At 36.7% G+C, this 22,390-nt stretch overlaps 1 protein-coding gene and 1 long non-coding RNA gene across 3 annotated transcripts in view; one reads left to right on the top strand and one right to left on the bottom strand.

Annotated features, from left to right (window-relative positions):
- Positions 1 to 22,390, top strand: part of ZC3H6 (zinc finger CCCH-type containing 6) — a 61,277-nt gene that overhangs the window by 4,304 nt on the left and 34,583 nt on the right. For both annotated transcript variants that reach the window (XM_036028272.1, XM_028514414.2), the window contains exon 2: positions 15,517 to 15,697. In XM_036028272.1, the coding sequence (XP_035884165.1) occupies positions 15,517 to 15,697 (181 nt within the window). The remainder of the gene's footprint in view (positions 1 to 15,516; positions 15,698 to 22,390) is intronic.
- On the bottom strand, positions 14,925 to 15,387 carry LOC118501154. The gene is made up of 2 exons (XR_004903758.1): positions 15,153 to 15,387; positions 14,925 to 15,116 (listed from the first exon to the last, which is right to left on the bottom strand). It is a non-coding gene; the product is annotated as an uncharacterized LOC118501154 (long non-coding RNA).

The raw sequence follows: 22,390 nt of genomic DNA, 5'->3' as shown, positions 1-22,390 counted from the left end.
GTGGTAAAATACACATAACATAAAATTTACCATCTTAACCATTTTTAAGTGTGCAGTTGAGTGGTCTTAAGTACATTCATATTGTTGTACAGCCAATCTCCAGAACTCTTTTCATCTTGCAAAACTGAAACTATCAATATATCTTTGATTCCTGAATCTGCTAATTTAACTGTTATTAAAACTATCAGGTTGAGTTTTTCTTTATCAAAAAAACCCCCTCAGACATCATGTTCAGGTTTGATGTTGGAAAGTACTTTGACTGTTAGGAAGACATTTTTCTTTTCCTAGCCTCTTATAGAAAAATTCTTTCACTTTTAAATTTCATTTGTTAAATTTTCATTCAACAGACATTTCTGTGCCAAGTATAGTATTAAGCACTGGGGAAACAAATCTGAATACAATATCACTGAACTTGCTCTCCAGGATCTTATGATTTAGTAGGAAAAACAGATTGGTAAATACCTAATGATAGCGCCATGTATAATGGAAGCGCGAACTGAGTGCAGTGGTGGCATAAATGGGATAGCTAGGTCTGGAGTGTGAACAAGTGTTGGCCAAGCAAAGGCAGAAATATGTGAAAAGCATGGAGAAATGAAATGGTAGACTCGGGGATGGTAAAAGTGTTTGCATGTGGAGCATGTACAATACATTTTAGGCAATGAGGAAAAGGCTTAAATGAATTAAGAGTCAGACCCTGAAGGATGTATAGATACTGACAAAGTTTTTTAAGCAGGAGAATGATCAGATGTATTTTGGGGTATGGTACCTTGAGACTAGGAGAAAGTTGACTACTGAAAGAGCAATCAGTAGAAGATGACAAGTTAGGGAGCTTTCAATCACTTTCATTATATGTTAAGCACCTAATATTTAAATATATATTGTTCTGGGCTTAGGGAAAATAATAAAGAAAATTCTTTACCTAATGGAGCTTACATTTTCTTTGGAGAAAGAGGCAATAAACATAAAAAACATGTTAGATGATAAAGCATAAAGGGAGATGGAGCATCCTCCATCTCCCTTTATGCCATCTCCCTTTATGTTTTAAAGGGTATTATTTACCCTTTAATAAGGGAAGGGTAAGGGAAGGGTATTTCTATTTTAAATAGGGTGTTGAAGGAAGGACTTACTGGAAAAGTAACATTTGAGCAAAACCCTGAAAAGGGAACAATTCTGGCCAGTACATGTGGGGGAGGAACATTCCAGATAAGGGGAACAGAAGGTGGAAAAAGCCCAGAGCTGGGAAGGAACCTAATGTCATTTAGGGGAAAACAAGGGTGCAGTGTGGCTACAGAAAAGAACAAAGAAGGGGGAGAGCTGTAAGAGATGAAGTTAGATGGGCAACAGGGTGATTGTGAGGGCCTTGTAAGCCATTGTAAGGAACTTGGATTTCACTCAGTAGGATGGAAGCCACTGGAGGATTTGAACAGAGGAGGTGTTACTCTTAAGAGTGGTAATGAGAAAGCTCCTGCAGTAACCTTAATGACAGGTTATGATGGTTTAGGCCAGGGTGGTGAGAATTGTTGGATTTCAGATATGGTTTGAGGTAGAACAAATAGGATTTCCTGCTGGATGAATGTAGAGCATGAAAGAAAGGAGTGAGTCAGAACTACCAAAAAAGTCTAGAAATTGGGTGATGAGCTCCTGGTCAACAGCATTGGCAATGAGAAAGCAGATAAGAGGCAAAATTCATGAGATGTTTCTTAAAGTTAATAGAAATGGAGATAAAGATCAGAGAGTTTTCAGCAGACATATTAGTTGAAATGATGACATCACCCAGGTATGTGGAGGAGACCATAAAGAAGATAGGAGTTTTCTAGAAGCCAAGGACGAGGGATGATCACAGAGTAGGTAAAGGAAAGTAAGAGTATACTAAATGAGGACATTTAAAAGCTTGAATGAAAGAGTGCTGCAGGATATGCAAACTCGTGGTCTTCAGGCCTGTAATATCTGCCCACTTTGTGGTTTGCTGAACAGAATGCCTAAAAATACTTGTGATTGAATGCCATCAGGCTTGATTTGTGTCTCCAACCTTCACAGTCCTATCACTCATACTTAGTCTGCAAACAGCCCTCAAGCAAAGTCATCTTCACTCATTAGGCGACCTGCCTAGCCACTTAGGAATTTGAGTTGGTAACCCCTTGTTACACAACGAAGTTATGTTTTCGCCTGGACAGACAAGCAATTTGACTACCAAAAAACCTCACAGAGATGGTGACTTTGAATTCACCAGGTCAAGCCTCTCCTTGCTGTCAGCATATTCTTTTGTTTATAGATGTCCCTGGAGTTGTACAACACAGTGGCCCTGCTTTACTTTTTCAGATTCAGAAACTGATCAGAGCTAGTCAGACCTCAGTATGTTAATTCATGCTCAAAAATAAATACCAATGGCTAACATTTGTTTGGTGCTTACTATATGACAGGTTCTAAGTGTTTTTGAATTATTTAATCTTAACAACAACTATGGGAAGTATTCCCCATCTTTACAAACAAGGAAGCAGACACTAAGAGACTGATAAATTTTTCCAAGGTCACAGTAAATCAGTGGGAACTCAATCTGCTAGAGCTCAAACTTTTATTGAGGGGAAAACATCACCATCACAAGAGAATGTATATGTGTACATATCAGAATGCCAACTTGGTCATGTAAAATGAGGATTAGATGTTGGCATTAGGGAGTATGTTCTTTCTTATATAGCATAATACCTGGAAAACCAAATTACTAAAAGTTGCCTAACAAACAAGACATAGGATTAGAACAAGGCAGTTGATTATAAGTGACTATAATTTTAAATGGCATCAGACTCAGATAAAGTGATATTTTCATCTCCATAATACATTCACCAAGCAGATTTTTGTATCCATCTGCCTTATAGGGTGTCCCCTCTCCTAGGCATGCTCCTGTGGGCACTGGCCACATTTGTCTCCATGTTTTCTTTTTCATGACTTCTGTTGCTAACCAGCCCTCCTCTCTGATAGATAAATTTCTTTTCATTGCAAGTTAATATCTTACATTTAGTCAGTCATCTTTTATTTTGTTGCATGTGTCTGACTTCCTAATCTCTGTTCTGGTTCATCTTGTTTTGGTTTTATGGTTGAACTTTCTGAGGGCGTTCTTATTTCCAGTATCTTTTTTGAGATGTTTGGGTCCTGGAAGGTATTAGTTGACTGCTGATGTCATATATGACCCAGATAGTAGTCACTGGATGACCTTAGCAAAAGCAGTTTCAACAATTAATACTCTTGGTAAAGAGCAATATTTCTCTGTTGTAAAATTATATATATTAGCTTGGCTTTGTTTATATTGTGAGTACATGACTTAACACTTTAAATGAACTGTTTTAATACTTAAACTTTCATAAATCACATTCTTGCCACATAAGCCACTTTCATTTGCCACATTTTTGAGTGGCAAATAAGTGATCAAAACAAATTCCAAGGAGTTTTTAAAAGGAGTCCTAAGTTATTGTCATTAAAATTATACATAAAGCCATTATGAAAATCAATAACAATATATTATAAAAGCAGTAGAAAATAAAGAACCTAGGTTTAGAACTCATGATACTTGATGTTTTACATATTTTGCTGTTTATAATTCACATACTTTAATTCATTTGGTGTATATGACAAACAGATATTAATAGTTTAGGAAACAGATTCAGAGGGTAAATAACTTGTCCAAGGTGAGTAAACATCTGAATGAGAATCAGTCTGTCTTGTGATTGTAAATCATAATGATAGTAAGTCTGGTATCAGATGCTGGGTTGGGATCTGGACACTTGGGTTTGTGTTTTTTATTTTTGAGCTATTACTTGATCATAGGCAAATTCATCCTAGTTCATTATAAATTCATTTTATATGACAGTTTTTCTGGATCTAAAACATTGAATTTATAAAGAATAATAATTTTCACCTATTTAAAGAGAATATGGAATAAATTTAACAAACTTAGATCTGCAAATTTTTAGCCATAAAAAAACAAAAGTTTCAATCCGTTAAGGGGAGTCATTGAAAATGCATAGAGATCATGAGAACTGATACCTCTTTCATTTGTATTTTCCTTGCTTATGAGCAGTTGACAATAAAAGGTGCTAGATCACTGGTATGTGTGTAGGGTTGAGTTCTTTACAACCTCTACTCTTTAGCCTATAAAGGGAGTTGTGGGTTGATTTCTATACCCCTGGAGAACATAGGAGTCTGCTTAAAATTACAGTTTGGGTAAGCAAATGAAAGGGAGAAGCAACCTACATCTTTTGGGTATATAAATACATTGCACCAAATACACATTTTTTTGAATGCCAAATGCCCAAGTGTGAAAAATCAGTACTGAACCAAAGCTGGGGCTGAAGCCAGTATCATCATATATTAATCTTCTGGAATATATGGATAAATCTTAAATATTCTTCAAATTAAAATTTATTATTAGAAATTTTAGTGATCTGATCTAAAAAATAGGACATGACAGTACAGAAACAATTTTCAGCACTGCCTGTTGCTAGGCTGCTCCTATGATTGCTATAGTGCACATGATGGGTATTGACTGGAGGGCCACTTTTAACTAAGATTAGTGGAATACAAGATAGTTGGGGGAACTTTTTTTCCACTAACCTTTTCTTTTTTACATATTTTTTAAATATCTGGAGCAAAGATGATTGAATATGTGGCATATAACTTCGAAGTTTTTTCTTAGGAAATTTTGAGGTAACAAAATTAACATTCTGTTTTTAGTTCACACACGAAAGATACAAATTCCCAAGTAGGATTTTTTCTCAAAAGATTCATAGAAGTAAATAATTAAAAATTATACATTATCTTCAGAAGTTATTTTGTTGAATGTTGTGAATACTAGTATGCCAAATAATTGAACAAAGTTAGAATTATGACAAAAATTTGTATAATTCAGCTTCATATATTTAACTTAAATTTTATTCATTTATCAGTTCAAAAAGGATGTATTTTTCCTGAAGTCATCAGCTAACTATGACTCTATTACTCTAGTAATAATCACTCTTATTATTACTCCATTTTTGTTTGATTATTTGAAAATTGTTAATTTATATTCTTCATAAAGTAGTTCCTATAATCATTAATTGCATTTTTCTCTTGAATTTATGTACATTTATACTTCATCTGATAAGGAGACTCTTATTCTAAGTGGTACCTGAAACACCCTCTTAACTTAGAAAATGAATATGTATACTAACAGTAAATTCAGGTGACATGGCTTTTTTATATATGACTTTGTAACATTGATTGGATAATACTGACCTAATGGTCATGCAATCCCTGATCATGTCACATTAAGAGACACCAGAGGTGACTTGAAGCCAACTGAGGCGCAATGGAGAAACGTGCTTTAGTTCACAGGTGGCAAACACAAGGCCTGTGGGCCACATCTAGCCCTCTACCTTGTTTTATCTGGCCCAGCACCTTGTTTCTACCTGGCAGCAGAGCTGAGCTCTTGCTTAACTTTAAGAACTAGTTAAGTTACATTTATACAGTCCTAAAATTATATTCGGCCCTTTTAAGGCAACCACAAGGCTGCTATGGACCCTAGTGAAAATGAGTTTGACACCCTTGCTTTAGCTCAACACTTAAGCCAAAGCCTAACTTTGCTTTAAAAAATAAACAAACAAACTTCTATCACTCTCAAATCCTGAAGCCCCAGTAGCTCATGTTATAGTTAATCTTATATCTGTTAATTTCAGAAGTGGGACACTTACAGAACAAGTGTCCTTTTTAGATGTTGAGTCAGAAGCAGTTTCACGCAGTTGTATATTCATCTATCAAAACTTTCTCAGCTTTTATTTGACATCATGACACCTGGAAGATTGCTTTCTGGCTTTCAGATTCTAAGGGTATTTTGTTTGCTGGGATTTGTTTCTGTTGAATTTCTTGTTCTCTGAAGAGCCTAATTCAAGAGGATGAATTGAAAGGGAGCAAAAGTAAGTGAATTTTAGCTTAGTGAGATGAGTGAATGAAATGTAAAAATTTGTAAATGTAATCTCAAAAAAAAGTGGCAAATGAGTTCACAGTTTTGTCTGTCTCTGCTTATGGCATAAAGGATATTTGAGGAATGGAATGCTTTACATTCTTGATGTCAAATATACAAATTTAAGGATATATTTTTAAACTCTTAATAAGGAACTCTTTGTAAATAAAATGCATGGTGTGCCATCCTATCTTACTAAATAGATAGTTACTGATTCTTTTTTCTTTTCTAAGTTACTTTGTGTCATCATGAATATCTTTGTGTCATCACTGTAGTCACTCTGAACACTGGGTATTACATTCTGTCTTGTGTTTTGTTGTTGCATTCAGGAGACTTTGGAAATAGGGGAGCTTTCACACACGTTGTTGTTGTGTTGCTTAATGATAGGATAAATAGAAATGCCCTCGTGAATAGACTTCAGAGTTATGCACTCTAGCTTCCTTTCTGCTTTTCCTTGTTTTGGATAGTTTTTCATTGTTATTTATTTATTCTCTGAAGGAAAATATGGGAAATTTCCTTTTAGAATCCATGTCTCTTGGATTTATAACCTTCCCCAATTTCAATGAAAATACCTGTAGTCTAGCATACCCATTTTATTCAAATGTATCTATTTCAAGTAAATCATAAGAGAAAAGGACTTTAGTTGAGAGCTGTCTGCTAGGTACAGTGCTAAGTGATTACCTAACTGATCTCACTTAGTTCTTAACTGCAGTGGTGAATTGGTTATTCCCATTTGTAGATGAGCAAACTGAGCATTGGATGTGAGATAATTTGTTCAGGTTCATATAGGTACTTTAAGACTGAGAAGTAGGACTTGGACCCAGAGTTTTCCAGCTCTAGAGCTTCTATTCTATCCTACTATGAATGATGTCTTCTTAAGTACAGTATTCAGTTTTTTTTTTGTTTTTTTAAGATTTTATTTATTTATTTTTAGAGGGGAAAGGGAGGGAGAAAGAGAGAGAGGAACATCAACGTGTGGTTGCTGGGGGTCATGGCCTGCAACCCAGGCATGTACCCTGACTGGGAATCGAACCTGCAACACTTTGGTTCGAAGCCCACGCTCAATCCACTGAGCTACGCCAGCCAGGGCAGTATTCAGTTTTAACATGCCATGAATTTAAAGCATTAATTAGTCTTTTTAAGAACTCTGTTGTTGGTTATGGTTTTGTTTAACACTCCTACTTTAATTTCCAGTTTCAGGTGACTTCACTTGGTCAGAACACTGAGTCCTCATTAAATAAAAGAGGGTTTTGTTTGCTTGTTTTGTTTTGTTTTGTTTTTGGTTTGAGTCTTCTTTAAGTTAGGTGAAAATTGCTGCTCTGGCAGCTTTATTAGGATTCTGTTCTCTTGTCTGGATATTGGTGCTTAGCCCCTTTTTGTTTTAATTAAATGGCAAATCTTAGTGATAACAGCACTTTTCATTTCTTTCAGCATTCCCCTCTTTTCTTTCCTTCTGACTTTGATGTGGAGGCTTTCACCTAATAGGCTGTCCCCTACTCCGAACCACTCTTTATTAGCTTGTGTAAGATCCTGAAATGAAATAGGGAGATCCTTTTTTTTTTAATCCCTGTGTGATTTACGTCTTTTTCACCTCTTAAAAAAACCTATACATAGAAATTTTGACTAAAACTTTTTGGCTGATTTTCTTTGAGCACTTAAAAGTGCTGTTCAATAAGAAAAAAAAAAAAAGAATACCCTGTATATAACCTCCAGGTTCTACATTATCAATTCGACCAATCTGGTGGCTGCCATTTCCTGACAATCATTAAAGTAACTCCTGTGGAATGGAAGTAACTCATATTTACTTTTGCATATTAGAAAATTCAGCTTCCAAACCTTAACAGTCTTTGTATCATCTCTTAAAATACCACCTAAATGGTGCATTGATTAAATCTCCTTTTCCCAATATTTTATTATGAAAAATTTTAAACATAAAAGTGTGGAATTTTACAGTAAATACTCTCATATTCTGTCTACCAAATGGTGATGTTCTTAAATAATCTTTTTTTTTAATTGATGTCTAGAGGGGTGGAGAGGGAGAAAACCATAGATTGGCTGTTCCACTTATACATTCATTGGTTGTTTCTTGTACATGCCCTGACCAGGGATCAAGCCTGCAACCTTAGTATATTGGGACAACACTAACCAACTGAGCTACCCAGCCAGGACTTAAATAATCTTCTTTACATCAGCTGCTATGAAGTGGTTTAGCTATTTGCAAGCTCTTACTAAGAACAAACCCTTGTGGTTAAGATTATGGGCCTGAGAATCAGAGTGCTGGGGGTTTGGGTTCTAGCTATGCCATCTATTAGCAGCTAGTTAAGCTTTGTCTCCTTTCTTCACCTGGTTAGTGAGGATAATAATAGTACTTCATAGAATTCACATGGTGATGAAATGAACTGATTCAACATGTCTGGCAGCATAGTAAGTGTTCAATAATTGTTAATTATCATCACACTAGTTTATTTTTTACTGCAAAGTTGAATCAAGATGTTATTTTGCTTCAGAATTATTTAATTATGAACACATTAGCTAGAATCAAAGATAGACAAATAGTGAAAGAATTAGATCATCAAAAATGTAGACTAAAATTATTGAGCATTGTTTTAAAATTATTTGTTAGAAAGTCATGTATCCATAACCCTCTCATGGCTCCAAGGTTTTTAAAAGTTCTGTTCCAGGTAGTATTTGGTCTTGCAAGATTAACTTGTTCTCTTTTATTTTTTCTTAAAAGATTTTGTTTATTTTTTAGAGAGAGGGGAAGGGAGGGAGAAAGAGAAACATCTATGTGAGAGAGAAACATTGACTGGTTGCCTCTCGTACACACCCCATCCCAGGACTGAACCCATAGTGGAGCCAGTGCCCTGACCTGGAATTGAATGGGAGACCTTTCGCTTTGCAGGACAATGCCCAATGAACTGAGCCACACTGGTGAGGGCAACTTGTCCTCTTTTAAAGGCACAGCTGAAATATAATTGTTTACATTTTCTGTTGTTCATATCTATATTAGCATGACAGTAGGATACTGAGACCAACTGGTATGATAGTGAGTGGTGGATGGTTATGCCTCTAAAAAATAGCCTGAAGTTTTATTTACATTCTCTATTGCTTTTGTTATTTTATTGATTTCTGTCTTTATTATTTTCATTCTTTTTTTTCTTTTGGGTTTTCCCATTTTCAAGGCCTCTAGTTGAATGTATGTATGGCTCATTTGTTTTTAATCTTTTTTATTATCTGAAAATGTGTTTAAATAAAAGCATATGTCTCCCTGTAAGGACTCTTTTTGTTTCTTCAGAAGGTCTTTTAACTTATAACTTCATGGTGTACTCTGCACCAAATTTATACTGGGAAGTTCACCAGGAAAATATATTGCTTGAATTTAGATGTTTCATTAATATGTTACTAATATATGCATTACCTATGCCAGCTGATATGTATGTGCATGTATATATGTACATATATATGCATATGGATGTATACATATGTATGTACCTATGTATACTTTGAAAATTTTGAGGCTGGAATGATTGGAATTATATTGCTGGCATGACATAGAAAATTAACTCATTATTCATTCACATCCTTAATATTTTTTAACAGATTTTATTTATTTATTTTTAGAGGGAGGGGGAAGAGAGGGAGAAAGAGAAGGAGAAAAACATCAGTGTGTGGTTGACTCTCACATGCTCCCTACTGGGAACCTAGCCCACAACTCAGGTGTGTGCCCTGACTGGGAATAGAACTGTGACCCTTAGGTTCAGAGGCCAGCACTCAGTTCACTGAGCCACACTAGCCAGGGCCATATCCTTACTATTTTTAAAGAAAATCTTGACCCTATGAAAAGGAGTGGTCTTAGCAGTAATAATGATAATAATGATATAAGGGTATAAATCATGGGAATGTTTGTAATATTCAAGGAGGATTTTCTGGAAGATAATAGCCTATTTACTTCTCAATATTTGTTGTTTTTAACGAATTTTTTTCTTCCTCAACATTGTCGGGGGAAAAGCTTTCCCATCAGTGACAGTGGGTGTGGCTAGTGTCAGAATCTCCATGTACCTGCCATTCTTTTAGGTTCCCACTGGATTATTGTAGTGTAGCAGTCCCAGCTGCTTCCCTGCACCTATTCTGTCGCTGTAGGTCTCCTTTTCATTCAGTAGGAAAAGAAGCCTTATTATATCACTTTCTTTCCTGGAAACACTTCAGAACTTTCTTATTTCTCTCAGAATGCTCAAAGCTCTGCATGATCCTACTGTCACCTATGACTCCAGCATAATTTTGAACCAGTCTCCCTCCTTTTCTTTATGATCCAGTGACATTGGCCTTGTCTCAGTTTCTGTCTCAGTCCTACACAGAAATTTTGTTCATCCTATTTCCTGTTTGCCAGTGGTCACTCCCCCACCCTTCATCTCTCTGGCTAACTCCTCATCTCAGTTCATTCATGACTTCCTCAGAGCCTTCCAGGCTTTCCCTGCTGTGTGTTCATAGCACTATTTACCTTCTTCATATACTTGTATGGTTGTTATTTTATTTTTGTGATTCTTTGATGTCTGTCTGTCTCCGCCACCACTAGATTGAAAACTTTATCACAGAAAACCATGTCTCTTTCTTATTTGCCATTGTATCCCCACTGAGAAGCTAATGAATAAATATTTGCTAAATGGACTTCCAGCCAAGATGGAGGTATAGGTAGGTATGCTTTTTTTTTGTGGACAATAAAAAGAAGGAGACAACCAATTTAAAAACAAAATACAACCAGAACTGCCAGAAAATTGAACTGTATGGAAGTTTAACAACCAAGGAGTTAAAGAAGAAACATAAACCTCTGGCTGTAAAAATCTGTAGGGGTTGTGGTGGCAGGAGAAACTGCCAGTGTCACAGGAGAGTCCATTGGAGGGTCCTAGAATAAACACAAGCCCGCCCACCCTGCAGCCAGCACTAGAAGGGTGCAATTTTGCTTGTGGGTGATGGGGGAAGTGACTGAAATCCGGGCAAGAGCCGAGAAAGTGGCATTGTTCCCTCTCTGCCCATTCCCAAATACAGCACCACTATGCATCCAAGTGGGTTGCCTGGCCCTGGTAAATACCTAAGGCTCTGGCCCTTACAATGTAACAGGTGCTTGAGGCAGAGATATATGGCCCAAATGAAAGAACAGATCAAAACTCTGGAAAAAGAACTAAGCAACAAGGAGATAGCCAACCTATCAGATGCAGAGTTCAAAACACTGGTAATCAGGAGGCTCACAGAAATACTGAGTATGGCCTCAAAATGAAGGAAGAAAGGAAAGCTATGCAAAATGAAATAAAGGAGAATGTGCAGAGAACCAACAGTGAAGGGAAGGAAACCAGGATTCATATCAATGATTTGAAACAAAAGGAAGAAATAAACATTCAACCTGAACAGAATGAAGAAACAATTCACAAAAATAAGGAGAGGCTTAGGAACCTCTGGGACAACTCTAAACATTCCAACATCCAAATCACTGGAGTGCTAGAAGAGGAAGAAGAACAAGAAATTGAAAACTTCTTTGAAAAAAAAATGAAAGAAAACTTACCCAATTTGGCAAAGGAAATAGACATACAAGTCCAGGAAGCTCAGAGAGTCCAAAAGAAGTTGGATCCAAAGAGGAACACATCTAGGACATCATAATTACATTACCCAAGATTAAAGACAAGGAGAGAATCTTAAATGCAGCAAGAGGAGACAGTTACCTACAAAGGAGTTCCCATAAGGTTATCAGCTGACTTCTTAAAAGAAGCTTTGCAGACAAGAAGGAGCTGGAAAGAAGTATTCCAAGTCATGAAAGGCAAGGACTTCCATCCAAGATTACTTTATCCAGCAAAGCTATCATTTAGAATGGAAGGGCTTCCCAGATAAGGTCAAGTTAAAGGAGTTCATCATTACCACCTTATTATATGAAATGTTTAAGGGACTTATCTAAGAAAAAGAAGAAAAAATATGAGCAGTAAAATGACAACAAACTCACAACTATCAACAACTGAACCAAAAAAAAAAACAACAAAACCCAGAAACAGACTAAGCAAACAGCTAGAACAGGAACAGAATCACAGAAATGGAGATCACAGGAGGGATGGGGTAGGGAGAGAATGGGGGGAAAGGACAAAGGAATAAGAAGCATAATTAGTAGGTACAAAATAGATGGAGGGAGGTTAAGAATGGTACAGGAAATGGAGAAGCCAAAGAACTGATATTTACAACCCATGGACATGAACTAAGGGGTGGTGGGGGGAGATACTAGAGGGAGCACAGGACAGAGGGGTAAAGGGGAGAAACAAATGTGACAACTGTAGTAGTGTAATCAACAAAATATATTTAAAAAATAAGAATAAAGATTTATTTTTAGGGTGAGGGGAAGGGAGGGAGAAAGAGAGAAAGAAACATCAATGGGGGTTGTCTGTTGGAAGCCCCCAACTCAAGGTTGAGTCCTGGGATGTGCCCTGACTGAGAATCAAACTGTCAACCTTTTAATTTGTGGGATGACACCCAACCCACTGAGCCACACCAGTCAGGGCAAAACTTTCTGTATTTTCACAGTGAAAGAATTTATGTAAAGAAGAAGAACTCTAATTCTATGCAGCACTTTCAGCTTGAGTGCTCTATGTATTTGAGGAGCTATAGTCAAAATGCTGAATATGAATTAGTGGTTTTAAGATAAAAAAAAAAATGCTGCCCTGTCCAGTGTGGCCTAGTTGGTTGAGCGTTATTTTGTAACCTGAGGATTGAGGGTTCGATTGTGGGTCATGGCACCAGTTTACAGGTTCAAGCCCCAGTCCAGGCATGTACAGGTGGCAACTGATTGATGTTTTTTTCTCTGTCTCTCTCAAAATAAAACAAAACAAAAACACTGCAAAATGTCCTTGAATAAGGATTTAAAAAAAAGATAAAAATGCTTTAAGGAGCTCGCCCTGGCTGGTGTGTCTCAGTGGATTGAGCTCAGCCCTGTGAACCAAAGGATCACTGATTGGGTTGCGGGCCAGGTTCCCAGTAGGGGGTGTACGAGAGGCAACCACACATGGATGTTTTGCTCCCTCTCTTTCTCCTTCCCTTCTCCTCTCTCTAAAAATAAATAAATAAAATCTTTTTAAAAATGCTGTAAGGAGCTCAAGTTAGAAGAGATACTGAGCACCCATGGGGCTTTTTGTTGCTGTTTGTATTTTAAATTTTACAGTGTAAAATTAGACAGTAAAGCACACAATTCTTAAATGTACAACTTAAGAAATTTTGCACATAGTATATGTGTATATAGTGTACACAGATAATATCCAGAATACCTAAACTTCTAGAAGGCTCCTTAGTACCTGGTGTTTGTTAGTTACAACCTTTCAAGAGGTCATCACTATTCTGACTTAATGTCAACGTGGATTTGTGGTGCCGTGAATGGCATCAAATGAATCTCTCATGTCTGGCTTCTTACGATTATATCATGAGATTCTTTCATACTGTATATAGCAGTTGTTAAGTTTATTTGCTTTATAGTATTGTATAAGGTACAATTTATGTATCCACTCCTGTTCATAGAGATTTAGGTGGTTTGTAATATTTTCACTATTATGCCTAAAGCTGCTAAGAACATCCTCATACTTGTCTTTTGGTGAATATATACACTCATTTTTCTTGGGTCATAAAGCATTATCGTATTATAAAAGTTCAGAACCTTTTTCTTAAAACAGCTAGAATACCTAGCCTTACAAGAAATTTTCAAGTTCTCCTGAATGGATATATACCTCTTTGATTCTATAATAGAAACTACAAGAAAATAACATTGATTTCACTGTCTGTCTGGGGTGATATCATGGGCTGTTCTATAATGGAAAGGGTTATGGATGTTATACATTTGGTCATTCAGTAAACATCAGCATATCATGTTAGGAGTTAGAGATAAGCTATGAAAGACACTCATATACCCTGCTTCCACCAACCAATGAACAACTTATTCCAATGTAATGTCTAGAGTGCAGTGATAAAGAGATGAGAATTATTAGGGGAGTACTTAGGATGGATCATTTCACCTAAATGTGGGTAGTTAGTGGAGGCATTTTGGAGGGAGTGACATCTAAACTGAGTCCTAAAGATTGAATTGGAATTAGCTAAGTGAAGGAATGAAGGGTGATTGTTAAGAGGAGCCAGGCAATAAGGTTCTCTAAGTCAGTATTTCAGGTTTGGAAAGTAAGGAAATTGGAAGTACTGTAGCTGGGTAAGCAGGGACTCTGTGATAAAGGGCCTTTTGGCAATATTAAGGAGTTTTGACATCCTCCTCAGGTCAGTGATACTGCCTTTTTATCATAGAAAACTTCACCCATAAAGTGAGAATTGTAGAATTAACCCTCTTATACATATCTCACTGTCCAGCAATTCCAGCTCATAGCCAATCTTGTTGAGACCATCTCCTCCATTGCAGTGAATTGTTTTTACGCAAATGTGAGCTATTGCATCGTCACTGAAGATTTTTAGCAGGAGTGTGATGTGATCAGTTTTGCATTTTAGAAATCACACATTTGTGGTAATTTTAAGTAAAATGCACATACAATAGTTTGGGTGCTTCTCATTTGCTTCCAGTCACACACAGACATCTGTCTTTCTGTACTACCATCTACTATTTGTAGTAGTTTGCATTTTTCAAACTGTATGGAAGCAGGATTAAATGTTAGAATTATTTTATGTATTTATCTTCACATGTAGATCAATTGGTGAATTTGCATTTAAAAATACTATTAATGAACACTTTGGCTTCTATAATTGTGAACATGCCATAATCAACATAAAGGTTTGTTTCTAGGATTCAGCCTCCATAATACCAAAGATACTGGTATTTGGGAAGTAGAATTAGATTTATGGTTTTACAATGAATATTTTTTTCCAGATTCAAGTTGAGGAATTTACTATTCTGCCTTGGTTTTGTTTGGTTAAGGTTTTATTATTTATCTACCTGTTGAAATTTGCTTGTTGAAGTTTACTTTGATGATGAAAATTAATATAGATTGCTTTTATCTTAAAACTATTTATAGCTGTCAACAGGTCCCTAAGTTAAAAATCCCTTCTGTAGTTAGAGTCTCTGTTTCCTTCCTCAGGTGTTTTAGCTTCACATTTTTATAAAGTATTTTAGTAGCTATTGCAATAGCTACTATTGCAATATTGTAGCAACTAGGTAACTATTGCAATATTTTGGAATGGTACTGCATTTATGCATTTATTTTGTCACAGACAGTAATCTTAATCTGAGTCAGAGGTTGGCACACTTTGGCTGCCAACCTGAGACTGGTTCATACATTTTTTGAAGGTTATTTTGAAAAAAAAAAGGGAAGAATTTGTCACAGAAACTTTATGTGGCCAGCAAATTTAAAATATTTACTTACACTCTGGTCATTTACAGAAAAAGTTTGCCAACCCTGATCTAAGTTATTATAACTTAATTTCTTATCACATGCTTCTTTTCTTTTGGAAATGTTTTTGTAATATTTGTTTTAGATTTGACATTTAAAAATTAAAATTTTCATTATCTTCTACAGAGAAGATGGTGAATTAGAAGATGGTGAAATAGATGATGCAGGATTTGAAGAAACACAAGAACAGGAAACAAAAGAGGATGAGAAGCAGAAAAATGAGAAAGCCTACAGAAAATCAAGGAAAAAACACAAGAAAGAAAGAGAGAAGAAAAAATCCAAAAGGAGAAAACGTGAGAAACATAAGGTTAGTTAGAATCTACTTTTTATTCTTTTGGTAAATTTTTATGAAATATACAATACTGAATACAAAATTTGGTAAATTTTTATGAAATATACAAATTTTATGAAATATACAATACTGAAATATACAATACTGATGAATACAATAAATCATTGCCTATTTTCTAATAAAACATGGATTATATCTTTATGTGATTAATACATTTTTGAACATGAATATTATATGAATTACTTTAAAGATTTAAAAAATAAAGTAGCTTTTAATGCAAATTAAAATACATCTTTTTAATTGATGGAAGTTTGTGGGATGCTGAAGCTTAAGAAAAGAAAGTTTCATTCTCTGCAGATACAGATTAACAACACTGGCACTGTCCATCCATTTATTGGTTTATTCACATGTATCCATGCTTGCTGTGGAAGTTTCTGTGCTGTGTGCTTGGGGTTACAGTAATAAGTGAAGAGGTCTCTCTTCTAGAGATTACATTGAAGAAGGGATGGAGAAAGGCAATGAACCAATGAAAAAATAAATGCTATCAAGAAAACAGAATGCTGAATAGGTGTAAATTGGAATAGAGAAGGGAAAGCTATTCTGACAATGAACTTAGGGGAGTGATGTAGTTTTTGAAATCCCCTGAATTTCTCCCATAAAAACAAAGCAATTAGCATAGCAAAATCAAAAACTTATTGGCAATATCTACAAAAAAATGAAGTAACAAGTTATCCCTACAAATGTCAGAAATATGAATGTGTAAGACTAAACCACAAACAACAATTGCATAATGAAGCAGAGGGAAGGTAAAGGAACTTCCAGAAAACAAATTTCCAGTAGGTGTTCCGCTCAAATGGCAGGTCCCCAGTGAACATGGAAGAAGCCTGAGGGTCAAACTGGAAACAGCAACAGAAGCTGAGAGGGGCTTTCGTCATTCTGTTTCACTTGAGAATGTAAGAGGACCATGTAAAATTGAATGGTACTGGAATGAATGGTCTGGGCCTGTTGATCTCATTAACCCAATCTTTTTCCTGGGGCAGTCCCACCCTGAGGAAGTGACCAGGGGGAGTAGAACCTATACTGATAAGCACACAGGGCTGAGGAAAGAAATGGGGGAAGCATATTTCAGAAGATACACAGCTATATTTTTTAATATTTCATGCTGACATCAGAAGAAAGAACCCTAGAGAAGTGAAGCCAGGAAAGCTTTCTGGCCCATTCCTCCTTTTACACCTGAACAACAAGATAATGACCATGATCACGTTCCATATAAGTAGTTATTATAAAAAGAGAATAATAGTCTTCCAGAAAAGAAAGAATATCATAAAACATATAAAAAACTTAATCTGATATTTCAAAATGCTTTTGAAAATCTTAAAACAATACAAATTATAATCAAATAGCATAAATAGAATTTGGAGGAAATGTCACTTGGTCATCTAGGAAAAAAAAGATGAAGTCTCTTATTAAGAAAAGAAAACCAGATTTATATAAAAATTTTTGATGTCAAGCTTTTATGCCAGGAGATAATGTAAGCAAAAGATTTTTTATATCCAACTGAATACCAACCTTCAAATAGAAAGTATTCAGAAAAACTTTGATAGAACTCGGGAAATATTATCATGAGCCTTCCTATAGAATCTGCTAGAGGACAAGTTTAGAAAACCAAAATGACTGGGTGAGAAAATGAAAATGATCTACACACACCCATATTTTACTTGTAAAACTAGGACTAAATGGACACAAAGGGGCAGAATACTATTATCAGAACATTGCAACTGTCAAAATGTCAGGAAAAACAGAAGAGTACAGATAAGCAGGATAAGCTTATTGATTACCTTATAGACATTAGCTGAGAATAAAAGGATATACTTCAAATTATTATCCTAGGAATGAAAAAGAGAAAGCAGAAGAAGGGGTTACTGTTTAATTTCAATATTGGTTCTATTTGTAAACAAACAGTATGTAAAGAAGAGACTGATTCAGGTTAATGCAAAATGGCAGTATAAGGGAAATAGTTTATGCATAATAATTCTCTTAAGACTTAAACATGATTAGGTTACCAGACATTTCACCTAAGGAGTATATTATGAAATGAAGAGGGGGAAACTTAAGAATGAAGCAAATTTGTGTGAAGAAAAAGCATAATTAGGAGAAAAGAACCTAGAAAAGCCGGCAGTTTCCACTAAGGGCTAAAATCTTGCCTTCTACAGAGAACTAAACCTAAGTGGGGAATATGTTGCAAGGATTAGAAGGTGATTGCTTTACAATGTGCCTCTTCTGATGTGGACTTCTGCTTGCAGCTGGTGGGAAACCTAGCATTCTGTATTCATCCACATCCCAGCTTATCCTCTCATGGACATCTTTGTTGAAGCAAGCACCCTAGTGGCTTTTAAGTGCTTGACCCCTGCCGGAGGGTGCAGCAGTTTCTTGAGAGGGAGAGAGCAAGACCTTCACCTAGCAAGTGTAACATTGTCCCTCCTAGCAGGTCCTGCTAGGGGTATTTGAATGTAAATTGAAGTGCTAGAGAAAAGAAAGGTGCTATGAGAAACCACCTAGGAGAGGGAGATGCTAAAAGACACCTGGGGGAGAGATGCTGCAAGCTTATAACAGGCCTATGATCTAAGTGACTTTTCTTTTGGCCAGATTTAGAATCAGAAAAGGCTAAGGAATACATGTGGTGGGTGACGGGAGTTCCCTATGAGGCCTCTGCACTCCTTAGGCATGGACCTCAGATACCTCTGTGAGGCTTCCACTCACACAGGGACAGCCAAGGATTTTTGGGTCAGAGGGAAGAATTGCCTTTTTTGTCTTTGGAGCCAGGGCAGAACTGGACACTTATTTTAGATTTCATTGTTTCTACCTCCAAATACAGGAGTAAGACCTTTGAATGCCCTATCCCCAGAGTACAGCATTTCCTTTACCCCAAAGGTGAGAAACTGTACTCACAGTGTCCAAATGGCTGGAGATAAAAGGGTGAAATCTGAGTCACTGCACCATTTACATGTCACAGTAGAAACTCCCAGAAACTCCATTCTTACTGATGCAGTAAAGAATTATAGATCAGCAAGCCTGCTATCGTGTAAGCAAAGTTTATTAGTGCTAAGTTCTAATGGGAAAGCAAAAGCAAGGGTGACAAAAGCAGGGTCGCCAGTGGATGGGTGTAAACACCCAGGTGGCCAAAAAAAGAGGACTCTTCCTTTGTTCTGAGGACTTATACAGTTGGTGGGATGGGGTTGAGGGAGTTACATATTGATTGACAGGTAAAGGTGGAGCCAGCTCCACCCCTCCAAGAGGTAACTACCCAAACGTAGGTATGTGTGGAGGGGGTCTATTAACCCAAATCCTTACCTTGCTTCACTCTCTTTATTCATGCATAATAAGTCTCTCAAACACACATCTTCCTAAATACCAAAAGATATACCAAACAATGCAAAGTCCAACTCTGAGCTATGAACAAAGGAAAGATTTTTAAAATGGGTAAAGCTACACAGGCAAATGGAAAGAAAGAGAAGGTAGAAGTCACAATGTTGATATGTGAAAAAGTCAAGTTTAGGTCAAAAAGGCATTGAAAGAAACAAAGAAGGGCATTTTATGTTAGTAGTTACAACTTACAGTGAAGATACTAATATTTCATATCACCCAAAACACAAACCTTCCTATAGCAGGAACTATAGGAGCTATGAGAAGAAATAGGAAGGAACACACTAATAACAGGAGATATACCAGTATACCTCTCTTAACCCAAAACAATCAACCAGGTAGATGAAAAGGTGGTAAGGATATTAAAGAAATATAATAAATATATAGTAAGCTGTATATCCTGAGAATGTATTTCCTTGCCAAGTACATCCAAACAAACCATATTGTAGGCCACAAAGAAAACTCAAATTAATTTGCTAGAGTAGAAATAGCACAAAAATAAATATTAAACCACAATGCAATAAAACTAGACTTTAGTAACAAAGTCAAGAATGCCAAAAACAAAAATGCCTTTGTTTTTTAATTTGAATACTTGCTATACTTTTTGTATACAAAACTGAGTAAACATTAAAACTACAGAATTTCATGAAAATGATGATAAAATCTTGACATCTAAGTGTTATTGGAGTACAGCTAAAGTGATTACCAGAAGGAAAATTATAGAACTATAGTACTAAAAACTAGAAAACAGCAAAGTAAGACTGAAGAAATAGGAGGGAGGACTTCTGGCTAAGATGGAGGCATAGGTAGACACACTGTGCCTCCTCACACAACCAAAATAAGGACAACAATTTAGAAATAAAATAATAACCAGAACTGACAGAAAATTGAACTGTCTGGAAGTCTGACAGCCAGGAGTTAAAATAGACACATTCATTCAGACTGGTAGGAGGGGTGGAGTTGGGCTTTCTGGCAAAGAGGAGTCGAAGCAAAAAGAAGTGGTGGCACGGGCCACGCAGGCGGCAGCTGGCAGACCCAGGGTGCAGAGTGGCAACAGGCAGACCTAGCAAGGCGGCAATGGTGAAGCAGGGCATGGTGCACAAGGTGGCTGGCTGACCAGGCAGTCCCACATTTGCACACAAATAAACCAGGCGAAACTGGGGAGCAAGACAGACCACACAACCTGGGGTCCCAGCTTGGGGAAATAAAACCTCAAAACATTGATTGAAAACACCTGTGGGGGTTGTGCTGGGAGAGATTCCCAGCCTCACAGGAGAGTGTGTTGGAGAGACCCACAGGGTCCTAGAACGTACACAAGCCCACCCACACGGAAATCAGCACCAGAAAGGACCAGTTTGTTTGGGGGAAGTGACAGAAGGGACTGAAATCCAACAGAGAACAGAGCAGATGCCATTGTTCCCTCTCAGACCCCGCCCCCACATACAGCGTCACAACCCAGCCATGTGGGTTGCCCTGCTCTGGTGAATATCTAAGTCCCTGCCCCTCATACTTAACAGGCACAACAAGACCAAAAAAAAAAAAAGGGCCCAAATGAAAGAACAGATCAAAGTCCCAGAGCAAATACCACTGAGCAATGAAGAGGTAGCCAACCTATCAGATGCACAGTTCAAAGCACTGGTGATCAGGATGCTCACAGAATTGGTAGAATTTGGTCACAAATTAGATGAAAAAATGAAGGCTACACTAAGTGAAATTAAGGAAAATGCACAGGGAACCAGTGGTGATGGGAAGGAAACTGGGACTCAAATCAATGGAGTGGACTAGAAGGAAGAAAGAAACAACCAACCAGAAAAGAATGAAGAAAGAAGAATGCAAAAAAATGAAGAGAGGCTTAGGAACCTCTAGGACATCTTTAGACATTCCAACATTCAAATTATAGGGGTGCCAGAAGGAAAAGAGAAAGAGCAAGAAATTGAAAACTTACTTGAACAAATAATAAAGGAGAACTTCCCCAATCTGGCAAAGGAAATAGACTTTCAGGAATCTAGGGAGTTCAGAGAGTCCCAAAGAAGTTGGACCCAAGGAGGAACACACCAAGGCACATTATAATTACATTACCCAAGATTAAAATGAAGGAGAGAATCCTAGAAGCAGTAAGAGATAAGGAGACAGTTACCTACAAAGGAGTTCCCATCAGACTGTCAGCTGATTTCTCAAAAGAGACCTTACAGGCAAGAAGGGGCTGGAAAGAAGTATTCCAGGTCATGAAAGACAAGGACCTCCATCCAAGATTGCTCTATCCAGCAAAGCTTTCATTTAGAATGGAAGGGCAGATAAAGTGCTTCTCAGATAAGGTCAAGTTAAAGGAGTTCATCACCACCAAGCCCTTATTATATGAAATGTTAAAGGGACTTATCTAAGAAAAAGAAGACAAAAAACATGTACAGTAAAATGACAGCAACCTCACAATTATTAACAACCACACCTAAAACAAAAACAAAAAGAAACTAAGCAAACAACTAGAACAGGAACAGAACCACAGAAATGGAGGTCACATGGAGGGTTAGCAACAGGGGAGCGGGAGGAGGAGAGAGGGGGAAAAGGTACAGAGAATAAGTAGTGTAGATGGTAGGTAGAAAACAGGGGGAGGGCAAGAATAGTATGGGAAATGTAGAAGCTAAAGAACTTATGACACATGGACATGAATGAACTAAAGTGGGGGAATGTGGGTGGGAGAGGGTGTGCAGGGTGGAGGGCAATGAAGGGGGGAAAATGGGACAACTGTTGATTATAGCATAATCAATAAAATATATTTAAAAAAAGGAAAAAGAAAAATATTGTTCCCTGCGATCATGAAAGAAAACTGACTCTGGAATCAAAGAACTGGTTTTGAATCCTGGCCTTTGTGCCATGTATTGTTAATCTTAAGTAGGACCTTTTTCTCTAACCATGGGTTTTCTCTTCAGCCAAAAGGAGAGTAGATAGGACTCACCAACTTTCTGTAAAAGTAGGAGACAAAAGTGTTTTTGGAAAAGCAAACAAAAATCTTACTTTTATAGCCTAGATTAGTTTGAAGACCTACTTTGAATACTTGTTAAATACATGTATATGTATTTATTTGTATAAAACAGTTTTGAATATAAAATAAAATATTTTAAGTAGGAAAAAAAGAAATAGGAGGGACATAGTAATGTTACAAGAAAAACTTGAAAATTAGATGAAAAACAAGTTGTTTAAAAAAATCAACAACTTATATGAACCGTGGGCCAAACTAATAAAGAAAAAAGGAAAAACAAAAATAAAATTAGATATTTTAAGGGTAAA

This window comes from Phyllostomus discolor, chromosome 6 (genome assembly GCF_004126475.2).
Source record: "Phyllostomus discolor isolate MPI-MPIP mPhyDis1 chromosome 6, mPhyDis1.pri.v3, whole genome shotgun sequence".
Lineage (NCBI taxonomy): Eukaryota > Metazoa > Chordata > Mammalia > Chiroptera > Phyllostomidae > Phyllostomus > Phyllostomus discolor.
Note: the sequence above shows the minus strand (reverse complement) of the source record. Positions and strands in the feature narration are given on the sequence as shown.